The following is a 16,292-nucleotide window of genomic DNA, read 5'->3' on the forward strand; positions in this document are numbered from 1 at the left end:
ACTTCCATACAAAAATAAAGAAAAAAAAAAAAATTTTATTTGAATTACAAGGAGGTAAATATTTTCCTTTTTTTTTTTTTCTCATTTCAGTGACACACTTTGGATTACACGAGCTGATGAGAATTTTTGTGGATTTTTACCACATTGTTTCTCTATCATTCTTTAAAAATGAACTTTTGAATCAGGTTTACGGTACTAATGAATCATGAAAAACTGTTGACAATAAAAGTAAGCACTGCTTCAATATAAAGTTTATTTACTCACATCTATAAACAATAACTTTTTAATATTAGAAATCCCCCAATTCTTAAAAATGAAAAGCTATGATGGCTTTTAAGACTATACAGAATCAATTTTTTCAAATATACTATCTGTAAAATTCAGTATTGATGTGTTTCATATCTAACTTATTGGGCTTCCAAAGACTTTACCAATAATCTCTCCATCAATTCTACCTTTCCTAGTCATCCTTAACATTCGAGTCCCAATTTTTGGCCCAATCTATTAAAACTTTGTTAGCATTTTTCTTTTTCTCATCCAAACACATTTTAACCTCTAAGTGCTATGGAGTAACTTTCAAAAGCACTAGCAAACCACCAATGCAGTGGGATAAATGTCCGATTCAGGTGAGTACAGAAAGGATTTATCTTCCTGTGACTTTCTTAAAATCAGGTAAATACACACACATATACACACACACACACACACACACACACACTTATATATCTTGTACTACTGATGTTATTTTTATGATTTATATGGCACACAAGTTTCCCTTTTCCATTAGTTTTCTATAAATATTAAAATATCAGAAAGTACTATATTTTTCTAAAGATTTGCAAAATGATCATTAGATTTTCATACTATTTAATAGAAAAATAAAACCAAGCTACCAAACTTATTTAGGTAAAACAAAAAAGGTATTTTCAATAATATGCTGAAATATTTTAATGTACATATTACAGTGAATCAATATAAAGTCAAAATCCACAATTATACACTCATAAAAATTCCACACATAATCCTCAGGATATCAGTTTCTATACAAAGATTTACAGGTGTCCAAGTATGTTGTTTTTTTCTCAGTGTGCTACAGAGTTCAGAGGTTCTGCTCGAATATTCCCCAAATCAAGTGCAGAATCTGTTTCTTCATCAATTTCACCAATGACTGCACTATAATTATAGAGAAAAAAAAGTTAAGCAATTATATTTCTGAAATTAATTTACATGTGTTTCAAAAAATCTTACTAATCAAATCAAAGCACTTAGTATCATTCTTCCAAAACATAAAACTGAGAGAGCATATAAAAGGACTACTTAAGGTAAAAAGCAGAAAACATTTGCGTGAGTCAGTGAACGGCACATTTAAGTTACAAAACTCAAGAAAAAATGATTTGAAGGAACATTATTACAGGAATCAGTATTAGAGGACAGATTACACATAGTGACTGGATCCTGAGTCTTTAAAGGAAAAAAACATATATGGGATAGACAGGGTATATAAAACCCCCAAACTTCCAAATACTATGATTTAAATGTAATTCTGGGACTATAGTGAAAAGAAAAAAAATTACAAAATACTACTAAAATAATTAGCAAATAAAAATACCTTTTATTTGCATATTTTGATGAGCTAAATCGATGATATGTAATATCTATACTTTTCTTTTTATGATTTTTCAGTTTCCAATTAAATCTAAGATCAAACAGTTCTTCATATATAAAGTTAGTAATATCAATAGGTACTTTGGTATCTAACAAATGACTTTTGATACAATTGACTTAAGCTAGAAAATTTATCACTAACACAACTGTATAATGTACAATTATAATCTAATGTTATAGACTAACACTAAATTCATTAATAATACTATATGTTAGGAATCCAACTCATTGACCTCTAACAAGATATATCAATGTTGTCACACAGGTCACAAGATATCTATGAAACATTATTCCTTAAAAAAATTGTTATTTGTTGGGTTTACATTTGTTTGGTTTTAGTGAAGGTATATTCTAAAGATGAATACATTTAATACATAATTTGCCTACTTTGCCTTAAATTATACGAAGCCTTCAGGTATCAGATAAATGAAAAACACCAAACTCTGGCAGAATATATTGTTTTCTCAAAATAAAACAAACTGAAGACTTCGATTCCACTTGTAAATATTTAGTATCAATTAAAATCCTCATAGTAGGTAGTGGAATACTATTTAAAAACAAGCTCCCCGGAGAACAAGGAAGAGGCTGATTCACAGCATTTACTAATATCCATTGTGCAAATACTCCCACAATGACCAATTTCAAGTACTAACAAAACAGCCATCAACCAGCATGCAAAATTCCTGAAAATATAACAATCTGCTTTCATGAGCCAGGACAAGTAGGCTCTAGCATACCGCTGGGTCTAGGGCAAAGGTTTACGTTTTTTTTCCTGTTTGGTTTTTTTAATAAACAGTACAGAGGTTTTTTTATTATTATATGTAGAACATTAAAAAAAATTTTTTAATAAATTCTTATTGAAAGAATTTCACACATCATGATTTCTTCCACTGTCCATCAAGTTCAGATTCCTCTGAAGCTGGAGTCAAAATTTATCTTCAGAAAATATCTTCAAGATAGCCCTTTTAAAGTAGGATTTATGCTTATTTGACAATTGTCCTGTAAGCCCACCACAGTTCATGATAGCTCCATGCATGTTATTAGCCTTGAAGACCTTCCAGTGTGATGAGATGTGGATGTGGACAGTGCTGATGATCCTGACCTTGTGGAAACACAGGTAACTGTTTTTGTTTAAGTTTTGTTTTTTTAAACTAAAGTTCAAGAAAAAGAAATTTCTTAAAGTAGGTGACACCTTCTTAAAATCAATTATTATGGGTAGCCCCAGTATAAATATTCAGTGTTGTCCCGGTCAGAAGACTATGGCCCCATCTGCTCTGTCCCTCTCTCATTCTTTATAGCTCACCCTGTAACTCCACCTGAAAGTCATCTCCGTAAAATAGTCTACAAATCCCTGATTCTGATTAGAGATCAAATAACTTATTCATCTAAAGGTGATTTTCTTAACATAAACAACTTAAATGAATAAAGTATTACTTCATCTTGTATCTTACCTGTCCCTCAAAATAATCTAAAATTGCTAGCATATCTTTTGCTACCTTCCAGCTATATTTTGACTCAAACAGTACTGATTAGAAAATTGATTCAACATTATTCTAGTCTCTATAATTACAGTCTAATACTAGCCACATGTAATTATTAAAATGAATTATAATTAAATCAAATTTAAAATTTAGTTCCTCAATCATACCAGCCACCTTTCAAGTACTCAATAGCCACACATGGCCAGTGGCTACTGTATTGGAAAATGCAGATACACAACATTTCTATCATCACAAGAAACTCTTTGGACAGCACTCCTCTATAGTGTTGCAGTTTTCTTAAACTGCCACCACTAAAATACTCTTTAGCAGGATATCAGAGTGTCCCAAGTTAACTGAGGCCACAGGATATACCTGGGACATCTTCAGTGTGTCAATTACACTAAAAAAATTTGTTATAGTGAATGAATTAAGAAATTTCAAAAGCATTTTTCAAACTCTAGTCTTGGACTCCAGAAATATATTTATGCTCCTCTAAAATTCAGGATATTTGGAAGAACGTTTTAAGAAGTCTCTTTAATGAAGTATTTGGATACGGTGGGGGGCTCTTTCTGGACCCTATCCAGGCCACCTACGCAACTATTAGAAATATGGACAAATCTCAGGTAAAAGTTTATTTATTAAAGAGATGGCTTTGGTTGAAACCTGAAGAAAAGTTGAAAAGTAGATGAGTCTTACTTTAAGTAAATATAAGAAAAGCCACATTTACAATACCAACGAATGCCCTGAATCTATTAACTATGCGTGGATGATAAGGTAAAGTATTTTTGGGAAAACCTCTTCTCCATAAAACAAAGCAGTACACCTACAGGATAACTGTAAATCACCATAAAAGGACATACTTTACTTACACATTGTCACCTCTCACAATGTACAACCCAAGTACCACCTGCTCTACTCCCTGTGAAGAGCTGAATACTCGTTCATGGCTTTCATCCAAAATCAAATTAATAGTCTGGTCAAAACCCTTCAGTGTTCCCTGCAAAGAAAACACCCAGGAGAAAAAGAAAAATATTCTGGTTTATCAAAATGTATAAATTCAACCTTATAACCATTTTAGTTTTTAGTTACTCCAACAGAAATACCTATTTTAATGTAAGTCCACTGCCAAACAAAATTGCTTTTTAAAATAACGAGCAGTATTCCAGGGTACAAAACTTACTTCTTAGTTGTTTTAGGTGTGAGGGGCGGGGGATGGAGAACTACACCATTCACCTGGCTAGTGTGCAAAGTTGTTGAGTTACAAAGGACATCTATGTACTATTATGAGTATTTCTAAGTAAGCAGCATAAAAGCTCATGTAGTACGGGAGCTAAGGACACAAACTAAAACAAGGGAGATAGATTTAAGGGAAAATGATATCTAAATACAGATAAATAAGGAGGAACCACAAATACAAGCTATAGGCATGTAACAGTATTACTGCAGGCTACATACTAGTACTGGGCAGTGTCTTAAACACGTGTATACATCATCTCAGCTACTCTCTAACCTTTGAGGTAATACCATGATTATCCCCATTTCAAAGAAGAAAGGCTCAGGCACAGAGAGGTGTTTCTCAAGATCTCACAGGTAGAAGCAGCAGAGTCAGGGTCTAAACCACAAAAGGCCAGCTCCAGAGCCAGACCACTGAACCACTACATTATTCTATTAGAAACAAGTAAATCTAATTTGCCACTTTTCAACTCAAATCAGTCCCATAAATTTATAAAAACTTCAACTGGTAGTTATAGATAATACTTAATGAGTACTAACTAACTGCCAGTGTTCTATATATCTCACATGTATATATTATTTAGTGTGTGTTGCATGTATTTATTATTTAGTTATCCCAATAACCTACTACGGTAAATACAAACTGTAATTATTAGAACCAGAACTTAAAGGAAATAAGCAGGCAAAGTTTTATGAAAGAAGCTTGGTTTTGAATAAAGGAAGACATGGGCCTAGCACAACATAGTAATTCAGGTACTATTCATGTTTCTGAAAAAAACATCAACTTAGATTGGTTCTAGTTGGTTAAATCTCTCAAGCTCACTATTAAACTTTTATATTCTGGTAATCAAAATATATTAAATCAGAATGAAATAAAGAGAAACCTTGAATTTGGAAGAAAAAGAAATACCCATACTTAACTTCTTGGCTTCATTTTACACATAACATGAATTTTAGTACTTAAGGTATTCTTATATCACTTCCTTTCTTCTATAAAATTAAAAACAATGTTTTCAGCTTATTATCTATCCTGTTAACAAAAATAGAAAATATAAACTTAAGGTTTTCACAAAATAAAAAAATTATTTGCAAATATCTTTTAGTAGTAATATTATGTTTTAAAGCGTTGAGATTAAATATTCCAAACTGCCTGTATTTAACAAAATACAATGTGAGGAGTCTAAAAAAAAAAAAAATGATTATTACTTCCTTGATTAAGAAAGAAGTAAGGCAGCTGGCCTTCTTGAGTCTGAGTCAAACCCATTTTAAACCCCAGTTTGGTTCTGCCACTTGTTATCCCTGTGACTCTGGGAAAGTGATTCCCTTTCTCTGAGCTTGGTTCCTAACCTAAAATACAGGGATCATTCCTCTTTATAAGGTTGCATGCCGATTAAATAATGTAAAACATATGTGCCTGGCACATCACATACATTTAATAAGTGGGAAAGTCTAGCACTTTGACTAATAATAGTCATTAAAAATCCACTAGAAAAAAAAACTGCAAGAATTGAAAAGAAAACAAAGAAAAGGAAAACTGCAGAATGAGAAGATAAAGGATTAAACTATTTAGAGAAAGTTTAGCAACCTTAAGACTTCTGAAAGTATGAATTATAAATGAGGAAATATTAAGTAGCTAAAAACCTTGGAGATTAGTTCCTCAGATCAGATTCCAAATACAAGTATCAGCCATAGGAAGGTTTTACCTTTGCTCTATAACCCAAATTAGCAAGAGAAGTATCTTTATAGACAGGTCAATAATGTATATAAATTTAGAATCAATCATTATGTCCTGTAGAAGACAGAAGTCATACAACCTAAAAAATGTCAAAGAATATTAAGACCATCAAAACCTTAAATATTCATATATATGTGGTTTCTAAGACGCATACACAAGATTTCAAAAAATTATATGATTTATATGGGGAATGTCAGAATGGGGATGGAAATTCAAAAATGGTAGAGGAAGATAAACAAATTTAAGACAGATCTTCAGACATGAATAGGAGCTCTCTAAGGGCAGAATCCATTATTCTAGCTTCTAGAAGCCTTATAGGTAACATACAACAATAATAAGAACATATGAATTGGTAGTAAAGAGATAAAAACTTAATCTCATGCCTATAGTCCTAGCGCTTTGGTAGGCTGAGCAGGGAGGAACACTTGAGGCCAGAAGTTCAAGATCACCCTGGGTGAGACCCTGTCTCTACACAATAAAATAAAAAATAGCCAGGTTCGGTAGCACCTGCCTGTAGTCCTAGCTACTAAGGAGGCTGAGGAGGTAGGATTGCTTGCCGCCAGGAGGTCAAGGCTACAGTGAGCTATGATTGTGCTATTGTACTCAAGCCTGTGTGATAGAGCAAGACCCCAACTATTAAAAATAAAGTGAATATCTGAATCACAATAAAACTGCAATACAGATGAACTGTGGTCCCTAGGCATTAGAGATCAGCGGTTCAACATAAAATGTATAATCAGTAAACCTACAAGAAAGCAGAGAATAAAAATGCCAAAGACTTACCACAATCATTCTCCCATCAGAAGTAATAACAGCAACAGTTCCTGATAAATGAATCAAGGAAAGTTGCTTCTCAGGGAATGCAAACTGAAAACTTACTTACTTACTCTGGTAATGATCTGAATTTCTAGAAAAAAGGTGACAAGTAGGTTAAGCGTTCATCAACACAGCCACTACATTAAAACTTTAAAAGTTTCTACTGTAGTCCGGGTTCGGTGGCTCATCCTGTAATCCCGCGCTTTGGGAGGCTGAGGTGAGTGGATTGGCTGATCCCACGAGTTCAAGACCCACCTTGGCAACTTGGCGAGACCTCATCTCTACAATAAATCAAAAAACTTAGCCGGGCATGGTAGTGCACGCCTGTAGTTCCAGCTACTTGGAAGGCTGAGGCAGAAGGATGGCCTGAGCCCAGCAGGTCCAGGCTGCGGTGGCCAGGAGTGTGCCACTGCACTCCTGTCTGGGTGACAGAGTGAGACTCCAAACAAAAAAAAACGTTTCTACTTTTGTCTTTGTGATCATTACACAATTTAAAAATGAAAATAGAATGTGATCAATATGTAGTGTCTCAAAACAACTCAGAGTTTTGGCAAACTTTTTTTTACTAGGAATGTTGCCCATCTATGACCTTGGCCACACATTTCCTCATTTCGTAGGCTTACTTCCTTATTTCTAAAATGAAAAATAAATGGATGAGTGCTAAATTAACCAACGTTGGGTGGATTTCAGGCATGTTAAGACACTGTCATCCAAGACGGGGTTCTGGAATTAAAATAAGCTATAATCAATATCCCAGGGTACCAGTTATGCCTGCACTACTATAAGCGCTCAGTATTTCACTTTTGTCTCCAGTCTGTACATGAGCACAATGCAGTGTTTTTGCATTGAGACTTTAAAGCCGGCCACACTCGAAAAGGCTACTTTAAGACTGAACTATGTTCCATGGCCAACAGCAGGTATTATTTTCATTCCATCAACAAATTGGGACTTCAAGTGGGAACGGGGCAGACACTCAGTCTGTGACCCATGTTTAAAATGTGTGCTGTCCTCAAACAGATGAGGAACGCCTGTGAATAAATCAAGTACACAGACACAAGGTCATCGCCGCTGCGGGGGCCACTGTTCCCCTTATTCCCAAACTTGAACATACACACCCCGGGGAAACAGTAAGAATGAATTAAGAGGGTATATTTAGAGAGAAGTTTGGAATAATTACACCGGGTTTTTACTTTTTTTTTTTTTTTTTTTTTCAGGCTAAGGAGCCTGGGCCCGCAGGAGTGGCGGGCTCGAGCCCCGGGGCCGCTGGGCGGAGGTCCCCAGGGCCTCGTCCCTCACCCGCACCCGGACCCCGCCAAGACCCGGCTTCCCAACCGCCCGCGGATTCCGATCCCGCCTCTCCTGCACCGGCCCGGCTCCAGGGCGAGCGCCTGCCTCGCCGTGGCCCCGGCTCACGCCCACGGCGGCCAGCCAGAGGATACGGTTGATGTAGTTCTCCAGGGCAGACGTCATGTTGCTCGATTCTGCAGCTCCGAGCAAAAGAAAAAAAAAAAAAAAAACCAGCGCCGGCGACAAGCAGAGGAAAAAGGAACCGCCAAACACACGCAACGGCTCACGCCCGCGGACAGCAACCAATCTCGCGAGAGTTGAGGCTCCGTAGCCACCGTGAGTCGGAAATGGAGAAGAACGGGCCAATCAAACAGAAGAAGCGCGGCGATGACGAGGTGGCGCGCGTGCGCAGCGTTTTTCCGGGCTGTTGTTCCGGGCGGCGACCCGGAAGCCGGGAGAAACGAAAGCGAGCGAGAGGCGGAAAAGGGAAGAGGCTTCCTGAAGGTGGAGGAGGAGGGAGAAGGTGGGGAGCGAGCCTCGTAGCTGAGGGTAAGACCGTGTGGGACAAGTTGACCGGAGAAGATGTCGAGAAAAGACAGGGCAGGCAAGAAGAAATAAGGTGTTTTCCTGACGAGTGAAGGAGAAGAGAAGGGGTGATATCCCTAGTTTTTGTCAGCAGGAGCCGAAGATTAAGAAGCCGCCAAGTGACTCAGGACAAAATTGCGACGTTGTAACACGATGCTCATCTCTGAGGAACTCAGGAGTGAAAAACACGTACGGTTATTCTGCATACGTCCCAAAAAGTGCTCCAGAATGGAGGCGTTGTCACTTCCGAATAGGTGTGTCAGGATCCCTTAGAAAACAGACTTGTACCAAGGCTCAAGGTCTCCCTTTCGTCAGGGTGAAATTGGTCAATAAAACGGTGCTGCACCGCCACGATGGGACCGGTTCAGGAAGAGTTGCAGATAAGCACCAAACTGGGTTCTGATCTTAATTCCGCTCACACGTTGGTGTCCTCCCCTAAGTCACTTCAACGCTTCTGGGCCTCAGTTTCCCTAGACCCTACCCAGCTTTCATTTGGGTTATTTCCAGATATGATGCTAGAAAATGCCATGAGTTCCCCATTGTTTCACTGTAACGTCCTAACTTACAAGGGCTTGAAGTTAGAAAGGGATTTATACACAAAACACTGGTGGGAGCGATTTCTTTTCCAGAAAATATCTTTATGGTTTCATTTATGTTTGTAATTTCTTAACAAGAATTGTGACTTTGAAAAAACTCTTGCAATGTCAGATTTCCTCTGAAAAGGAAGCATTTCTTTTCATTAGTGCATACCCACAAAAACTACCTACAAGATGATTCCCAAATAGTTAATATTTTACATACTGAAAACTTATTTTGATCTGTTTGAAATCACATATACCTAGGAATTGGGTTGTGAGTGTCTCATATTCTTTGGGGAACAAATGGAAAGTATCTGCTGTTGATGAAAAAGCAAAAGATACTGTGTGGTTTGCAAATGTTAGGCGTGAAACTATAAGAAAACCAAAGTATTAATTAATGATCAGTGAGATAATCAATAAGGAGTTATTTTTTTAAATAACCTCTGCAACCTTTTAAAAATGAATTATCCATGAATTATTCATCCTTGAGAGTGTGCTTATGTTTTTAAAATGTTTACTAACATATGGTGACTGATGGAATAATTTTCATTATAAATACATTTATGAGGCTTTGTTTAGTTTTTGTTAAATTAATATGCCAGATAAATAGCAGATGTGCAGTGTTTATGGAGCATCATAATTTCTTTGGTTGAAGTTTTTTCGGGTTTGTTTTGTTTTGTTTTGTTTTTTACACATCTTAAAATTACTGTATTTTCTGTAGTCCCTAAGGATCACAGATGTGGAGAGAAAGCCTATGGCATAAAGAAAAGTGCATTTATTAAGACAAGAAATTGTGTTACGTCTGGATGCAGACATTATACGTGTGATTTATCAAATGTAGCCTTGTGACCTTGGGAATACAGGAACATAGAGAGTTTAATATCTCATAAAGAGAAGTTAAAACTCCAAAAGAGGAAAACGAAATATATATATGTACACACACATCTGACAAATGAAAAATTAAGAAGGGATGTAGTGAAGGTGTAGTGAAAGCTTCATTCAAATCAAAATCTTTCAAAGTACTGCTCATTTAAATGATGTTCTATTACTGATAAAGTGTCAACCAGAGTATGCTTGGAGTAGACACTCATTTTATTCCATTAGTTCTGAATCTAAATCTTGAGTAGGATCAGACTCCTATTAGAATTTGGAGAAACTGAATTTGTACTTCTCTGTAAATAGTTCATGGAAAGTTGTCACAATAGTAATTTTGAAATTAAAATAATGTATTTTAACTTAATATGATGAGAACTTTTATTTACTTTTATTTTGAGCTGATTTATAATCCTACAAGGAATATTGTAAATTTCTACAAGTTGTAAAGGTGTCAAACAATCAGTAATTATATATTGAAAATATATCTAACTCGGGTCATCATAGGCCAAAAAGGACATATATAAATTATAGTCTCTCCTTACAAGGAAGTTCCGAATAGTTACAGTGCTTTATTTGTAAGCATGAAATAATTAGTGCATGGAAAAGTAAATATTCCAAATTATAAATAAAGGTAATTAATATGGAAGTCTTAGTTCATTTAGCACTATAAATTACAAAATGCTTTTCATATTTATTTCATTTATGGTAATAAAGAGATTTTTAACTCCATTAAGGATGGAAAAATATCGTATATAATTGTTTTGTTAATTGAGAAGCATCTTACGATCATGACTTAAAACACTGACTCAGGAACTGTCTGGATTTGGGTTCTGTGATTTTGAGCAAATTACTTAGCATTCTGTGCCTCTGTTTTCCCATCTGTAAAAAGAGAAAATGATGGTACCCTCATCAAATTGTTGAGGAACTAAAAGTAATTCTTGTAGAGTCGGGAAAATTATAAGCACTCAATAAATGTTATTAATATTCAATGACATAGACTAAACTATAGGTAGCCATTTTTTAGTTCCAAAGTTTATCCCAAATTCAATAATTTGTTCACTGCCTTTTTATGATTGGACACATTGATCTGTACACAAGTGCTTAAGGGAAAAATGAATATGAGTTAAGAGTCTTAGAAGGTTTTACAAAAAGATAAGACTTAAGTTGGGGTCTGAGAAAAAGTACAAATATGCTTTAGGAAAATAGCCTGATGTTAGTATTTAGTGGCATAGGCACTGAAGATAAGAAGGCTAGCAGGAATCCAAGTGTAAGTTTCTGATTTGCAGCAGTGAATGGAAAGGCAGGAAAAAATGACAGATGTTAAGAAAGGCAGTGAGGCAGACAGCAAATCCTGGGTGGCATAGTAATAGTGGCTGGTGAATCAGAAGGATAGCAAGGGTAGGGTGATGAAGGAAAAGACAGGACTGCTCGTTAACAAAGCAGTCAGGGCCGACCTGTAGAGCTGTGTAAGCATGACACATGTTGCTCACCAGCCAATGGTGAGGCCACAGAACATACTGGTTGTACAACAATGGCATGTGCTTTACTTTAAAGGTCTGGAGAACCAGTTTGTTTCTGGAGGCCCACTGTTTTTGTTCATAAAGGGCAGTATATATTAATAAAATACTTAAATATACTTTTATGCATTCTTTACGGTATTTTTTAAAATATTACTTAGTTTTTTTTCTTTTACCAACGTCTCCCCAAATTCTCACCCCCCCTTCTACCATTGTTTTTATTTTGATAACTGTCTTAGTCTGTTCAGGGGGCTACTATAACAAAATACCTTAGACTGGATAATTTATAAACAACAGAAATTTATTTCTTATAGTTCTGGAAGCTGGGAGGTTCAAGAACAAAACACCAGCAAATTCAATGTCTGGTGAGGGCCTATTCCTTGTAGATGGCACCTTCTTGCTGCATTCCCATATAGTGGAAGGGGGATGGCAGCTCCTTTCAACCTCTTTTATCAGGACATCATTCACGCCAGCAGAGTTCTTACGACTTAATCACTGCCCAAAAGACTTTCACCTGTTAATACTATCATATTGAATATTAGGTTCAAGCATATGAATTTGGGGGCATACCAACATTCAGACAATAGCAGAGACCAAAAGCAATAATATAAATATTCTGGCTACAATATGATATTTTCATACTGAATGTGAAAATCCTTACATTCAAAAACAGTGCACTTAACAAAGCTTAAGGAAAAAAATAGGTCTGGGAAAGACCTCTCAAAACCTGAGCAACTGAACAGTTGTTCCCAAGCACTGCTGCTCATTGGTATCATCTAATGATATTGATGACCAACTCCCACACTCAGACATTCTGAATCAAATTGTATGGGGGAGAAGCTGGGCCTCGGGATTCTAAAGCATCCCTAGATAACAAATATGTAGCAAAATTTGGCAACCACCAAACTGTAGCATTAGCTGAGATAATCCAAATGAAAATATTAACTCATTTTGAAAGGACATGCAAAATTTCTAACAAATGCTATAGTAACATACAATTTAAAGAAGGGTAGACACTGATGAGTGATGGAAACGAGCAGGAGAACATTACCATCAGAAGTTGCAGGTGGAGAAGTAATTGCAAATTTTGCAGGAAATGTGGAGATATCAGAGTTGAATGGTTCTGACACATTGTCCAATGTTGCATTTGTACAGAGATAAAAGATAACTGCAACATTAGCACTATCAAAATGGAGTACCTGGCTGAACCAAGGCTAAGTACAAATTGGGTGTCACGAGGTGAAAAGACATCATTTGAGTACTGTATTCCTCTGACCCCAGTGCAATCATGCAGTCAACTGCAATGTTTGTATTTCAGCTAATTGTGGTTTTGTAGCACAAGACATTAAAGTGCTAAGAAAAAAATAAGTGTGAACCACCTTCCACATTATTCTAACATTATTCCCCTGGTTAACAATTGCATGTGAGCTGATAGGTATTTTTTAAAAAGCTGCTGTAGCACAATAGACCATTTAATATTCCACTGACAATCTGGACTTCAAATATGGTTAAGCTGCCCCTATTTTACTTATCTCTTCATGTGGTTCATGGATTTTTTTAGCACCAGGTAATTTTTCAGGTAGGCAGTTCTCCCACCTCTGACTTTGCCCTGGAAGAGTTCTTGAATTCATATGACTTGGGGCAGCTTAATTTAAATAACACATAGAGCCTGTGACTAATCTAAGTGGAGCACCCACACCTGAACATTTTCAATTTTTTAAAAATAAGTTATCCTGTATGTGTTATCACTAGTGAAGCAGATTAGGGAGCATTATTTTAAGCTGAATGCTTTTACCTGCCTTTTGTCTTTCCTGGCTTTTAGAGATTAGTTGTCTTTAGCAGCTTGCATTGCAATACAGGTAAAATTATCCCGTTCTTTTCATTAACGATTTTGGCATGCCAGAATTGGAAAATAATATTGATGGCAGTAATTACCTTAGGTCTCCAGGATCTTCAACTTGAACTCATTCCTGAGTGTTATAATCCACACTGAAGGAATACATTGATTTAAATGTAACATGGAAATTATATGGCAAGAGAATGCAAAGTTATTGATGTAGTTGGAGAAAAATACTGAGGTTAGGTTATGAGGGATAAGTAATGTGAGAAGGTACAGAAAGATAAGTAGAGTGGCGAGAATGAAGTATAATGATTGCATTGATAAAAGTTAAGCATAAGTAACATCCAGTCACTAATGGAAAACAAATGCATGAAATTACATGAAAACACATATGGGTCAGAAAAAAAAATAAAAATAAAATTAAAGCTTTCCCTCTGTATTTCTGATAAGTTCTCATTGTATAAGAAAACTTATGTTGTTCGTTTTTGTAACTAAAATAGAATTACTTTTTCACCTCCACCCTTTTTCTTTCATACCAGGGATCATAGATATTTAGAGCTAAAAGGGAACCTAGAAATTTCTTTATTATTTTAAAGATGTGAGGTACAATTCAGGGTTAAGTATACAAATGCTCATTATGCAAGTATCCTTGTTGATGAGGTGTGGCCCCCACCCCCGGCAGAATCTCACTACTGCCAATCCCTCCCAGAACCTAGGAATTTCCACATTCCTCGTCTTATGAGTTAGGAAACTGAGTCCCAAAGAAGCTCAGTGACATTCTTAGGGTCACATAGTAGATCTTACCATGAAGGCCTCTTGCATTCTAGTTCAGTGCTTCTTATAATTAATAATAAAGTAATTGTTGTACTCACAACTACAGATGGTCAGCACATAGCCATGGATGTGTCATTGTCTGCTTTTGTAGGTAGACTTTTTCAAAGGTCAAAAGGAATTAATATCCACATACTCAAAGGCAAGTTGACAGTTTTCAGTATCAATACCAATGGGAAGAATAAAAAAAGCAACAAAGATTTTGTGGTTAGTAGAATAAAGATCCCACCACATCCCTGGGAACTGGGATTATGTTACCTTACATGGCAAACAGCACTTTTCATGCGATTAAAGTTAAGGACCTTGAGATGAGGTTACTCTTGATTATCCAAGTGGGTCTATTCTAATCACATGAGATCTTAGAGTGGCAAAAGAGTGGTTCTGAGAGATGTGATGTAAGATTGGTCCTGCTGTTGATGGCTTTGAAGTCGGAGGAAGGTGGCCATGAGCCAAGGAACATGATGGTCTTTAGAAGTTGGGAATAGCCCTTAGTTTACAGCCAGCAAGAAAACAGGGACCTTAGTCCTACAACAGCAAGAAACAATTCTGCCAATAATCTGGGAGGGAAGTGGATTCTCCCCTAGTACCTTCAGAAAGGAATACATTCTACCAAAACCTTGATTTTAGTCCATTCAGATCCATACCAGATTTCTGACTTCTAGAACTATAAGATGATTTATAAAGTGTTTGACATCTCTAGACTTGTGGTAATTTGTTATAGCAGGAATGGAAAAGTAATAGATAAAACCTCTTAATTTATTATCTTCCTGGCTTTGACTAAAGAAAGTCACTGGGAAAAGTGACTGTTCTGTACGTAGGTAATTTGGAGCATTTTTGATTCATTCTAAACAACTTAAGTATTATTCCCCATGACCATGTTTTTCTGTGGCACAAAGTTCTTCTAAACTCTAAATCCCTTGAATCTCCTCCACAGTGACATTAAGTGAAAGATGAGTTTCTTCCATTCAAATTACTGGTGAATTCATTTGTGTGCTTTTCTCATTGTATTAGTCTATTTTGCATTACCATAAAGGGATACCTGAGACTGGGTAATTTATAAAGAAAAGAGGTTTATTTGGTAACAGTTCTGCAGACTAAAGGAGCATAGCATTAGCATCTGCTTCTAGGAGACCTCAGGAAGCTTACAATTCATAGTGGAACGGGGAGGAGAGCCAGTGTGCCATATGGTGAGAGAAGAAGCAAGAGAGAGGAGTTACCAGACTTTTAAACTACTGGCTCTTGCTTTATGAAAAGAGCAAAAACATATTCGTTACCACAAGAATGGCACCAATCCATTCACCAGGGACCTGTCCCCATGGTCCAAACACTTCCCTAGATCCCAACATTTGGGATTACATTTTAACATGAGATTTGGAGGGGACAAATATCCAAACTATATCACTCATTATACTTCATTATTATTGTCATAACAAGTAGAAGTGGTACATGTTCAATCTTTACCTAAATACTAAGTCAACTTGATCAAGCACCTACTATATTTTCAGCCACTGTCACTCCTGTGGTTTATGCTCCCCCACCCCAGGTTTTGCCTTCTTGCTTAAGTCATTTTGTTAGAAATTGACAGAGCTAGTCTTTGAACCTAGACAGTCAAACTCCACTATACTACACTGCCATAACATTATTGTCTAAGAGAGACAAACAATAATGTGAAAAAATAAAAGACATGATATAGACAAAGGGTCAATTAAGGTTATTCAGATTTGGGCACTCGTGACTATTTGTTCAGATTCCTGAGGACAGGTACAAAGAGGAAGAGGCAGATTCAACACTTTTTTTTCTTCTGGGATATTTTATTTCTTCTTCAATATTAGGCATCTGTGTTATTAC

General features: G+C 36.3%; 1 protein-coding gene across 1 annotated transcript; it reads right to left on the bottom strand.

Annotated features, from left to right (window-relative positions):
• Nucleotides 1-233: 233 nt before the first annotated feature.
• LSM8 (LSM8 homolog, U6 small nuclear RNA associated) lies at nt 234-8,507 on the bottom strand. The gene is made up of 4 exons (XM_008065522.2): nt 8,370-8,507; nt 6,898-6,938; nt 4,016-4,143; nt 234-1,173 (listed from the first exon to the last, which is right to left on the bottom strand). The coding sequence occupies exons 1-4, from the start codon at nt 8,398-8,400 to the stop codon at nt 1,083-1,085; spliced, it is 291 nt and encodes a 96-aa protein (XP_008063713.1). The 5' UTR covers nt 8,401-8,507; the 3' UTR covers nt 234-1,082.
• Between the last annotated feature and the right edge of the window lie 7,785 nt (nt 8,508-16,292).

The sequence above is a fragment of the Carlito syrichta genome, unplaced genomic scaffold, assembly GCF_000164805.1.
Source record: "Carlito syrichta isolate Samal-C Ts95f unplaced genomic scaffold, Tarsius_syrichta-2.0.1 Scaffold308621, whole genome shotgun sequence".
Lineage (NCBI taxonomy): Eukaryota > Metazoa > Chordata > Mammalia > Primates > Tarsiidae > Carlito > Carlito syrichta.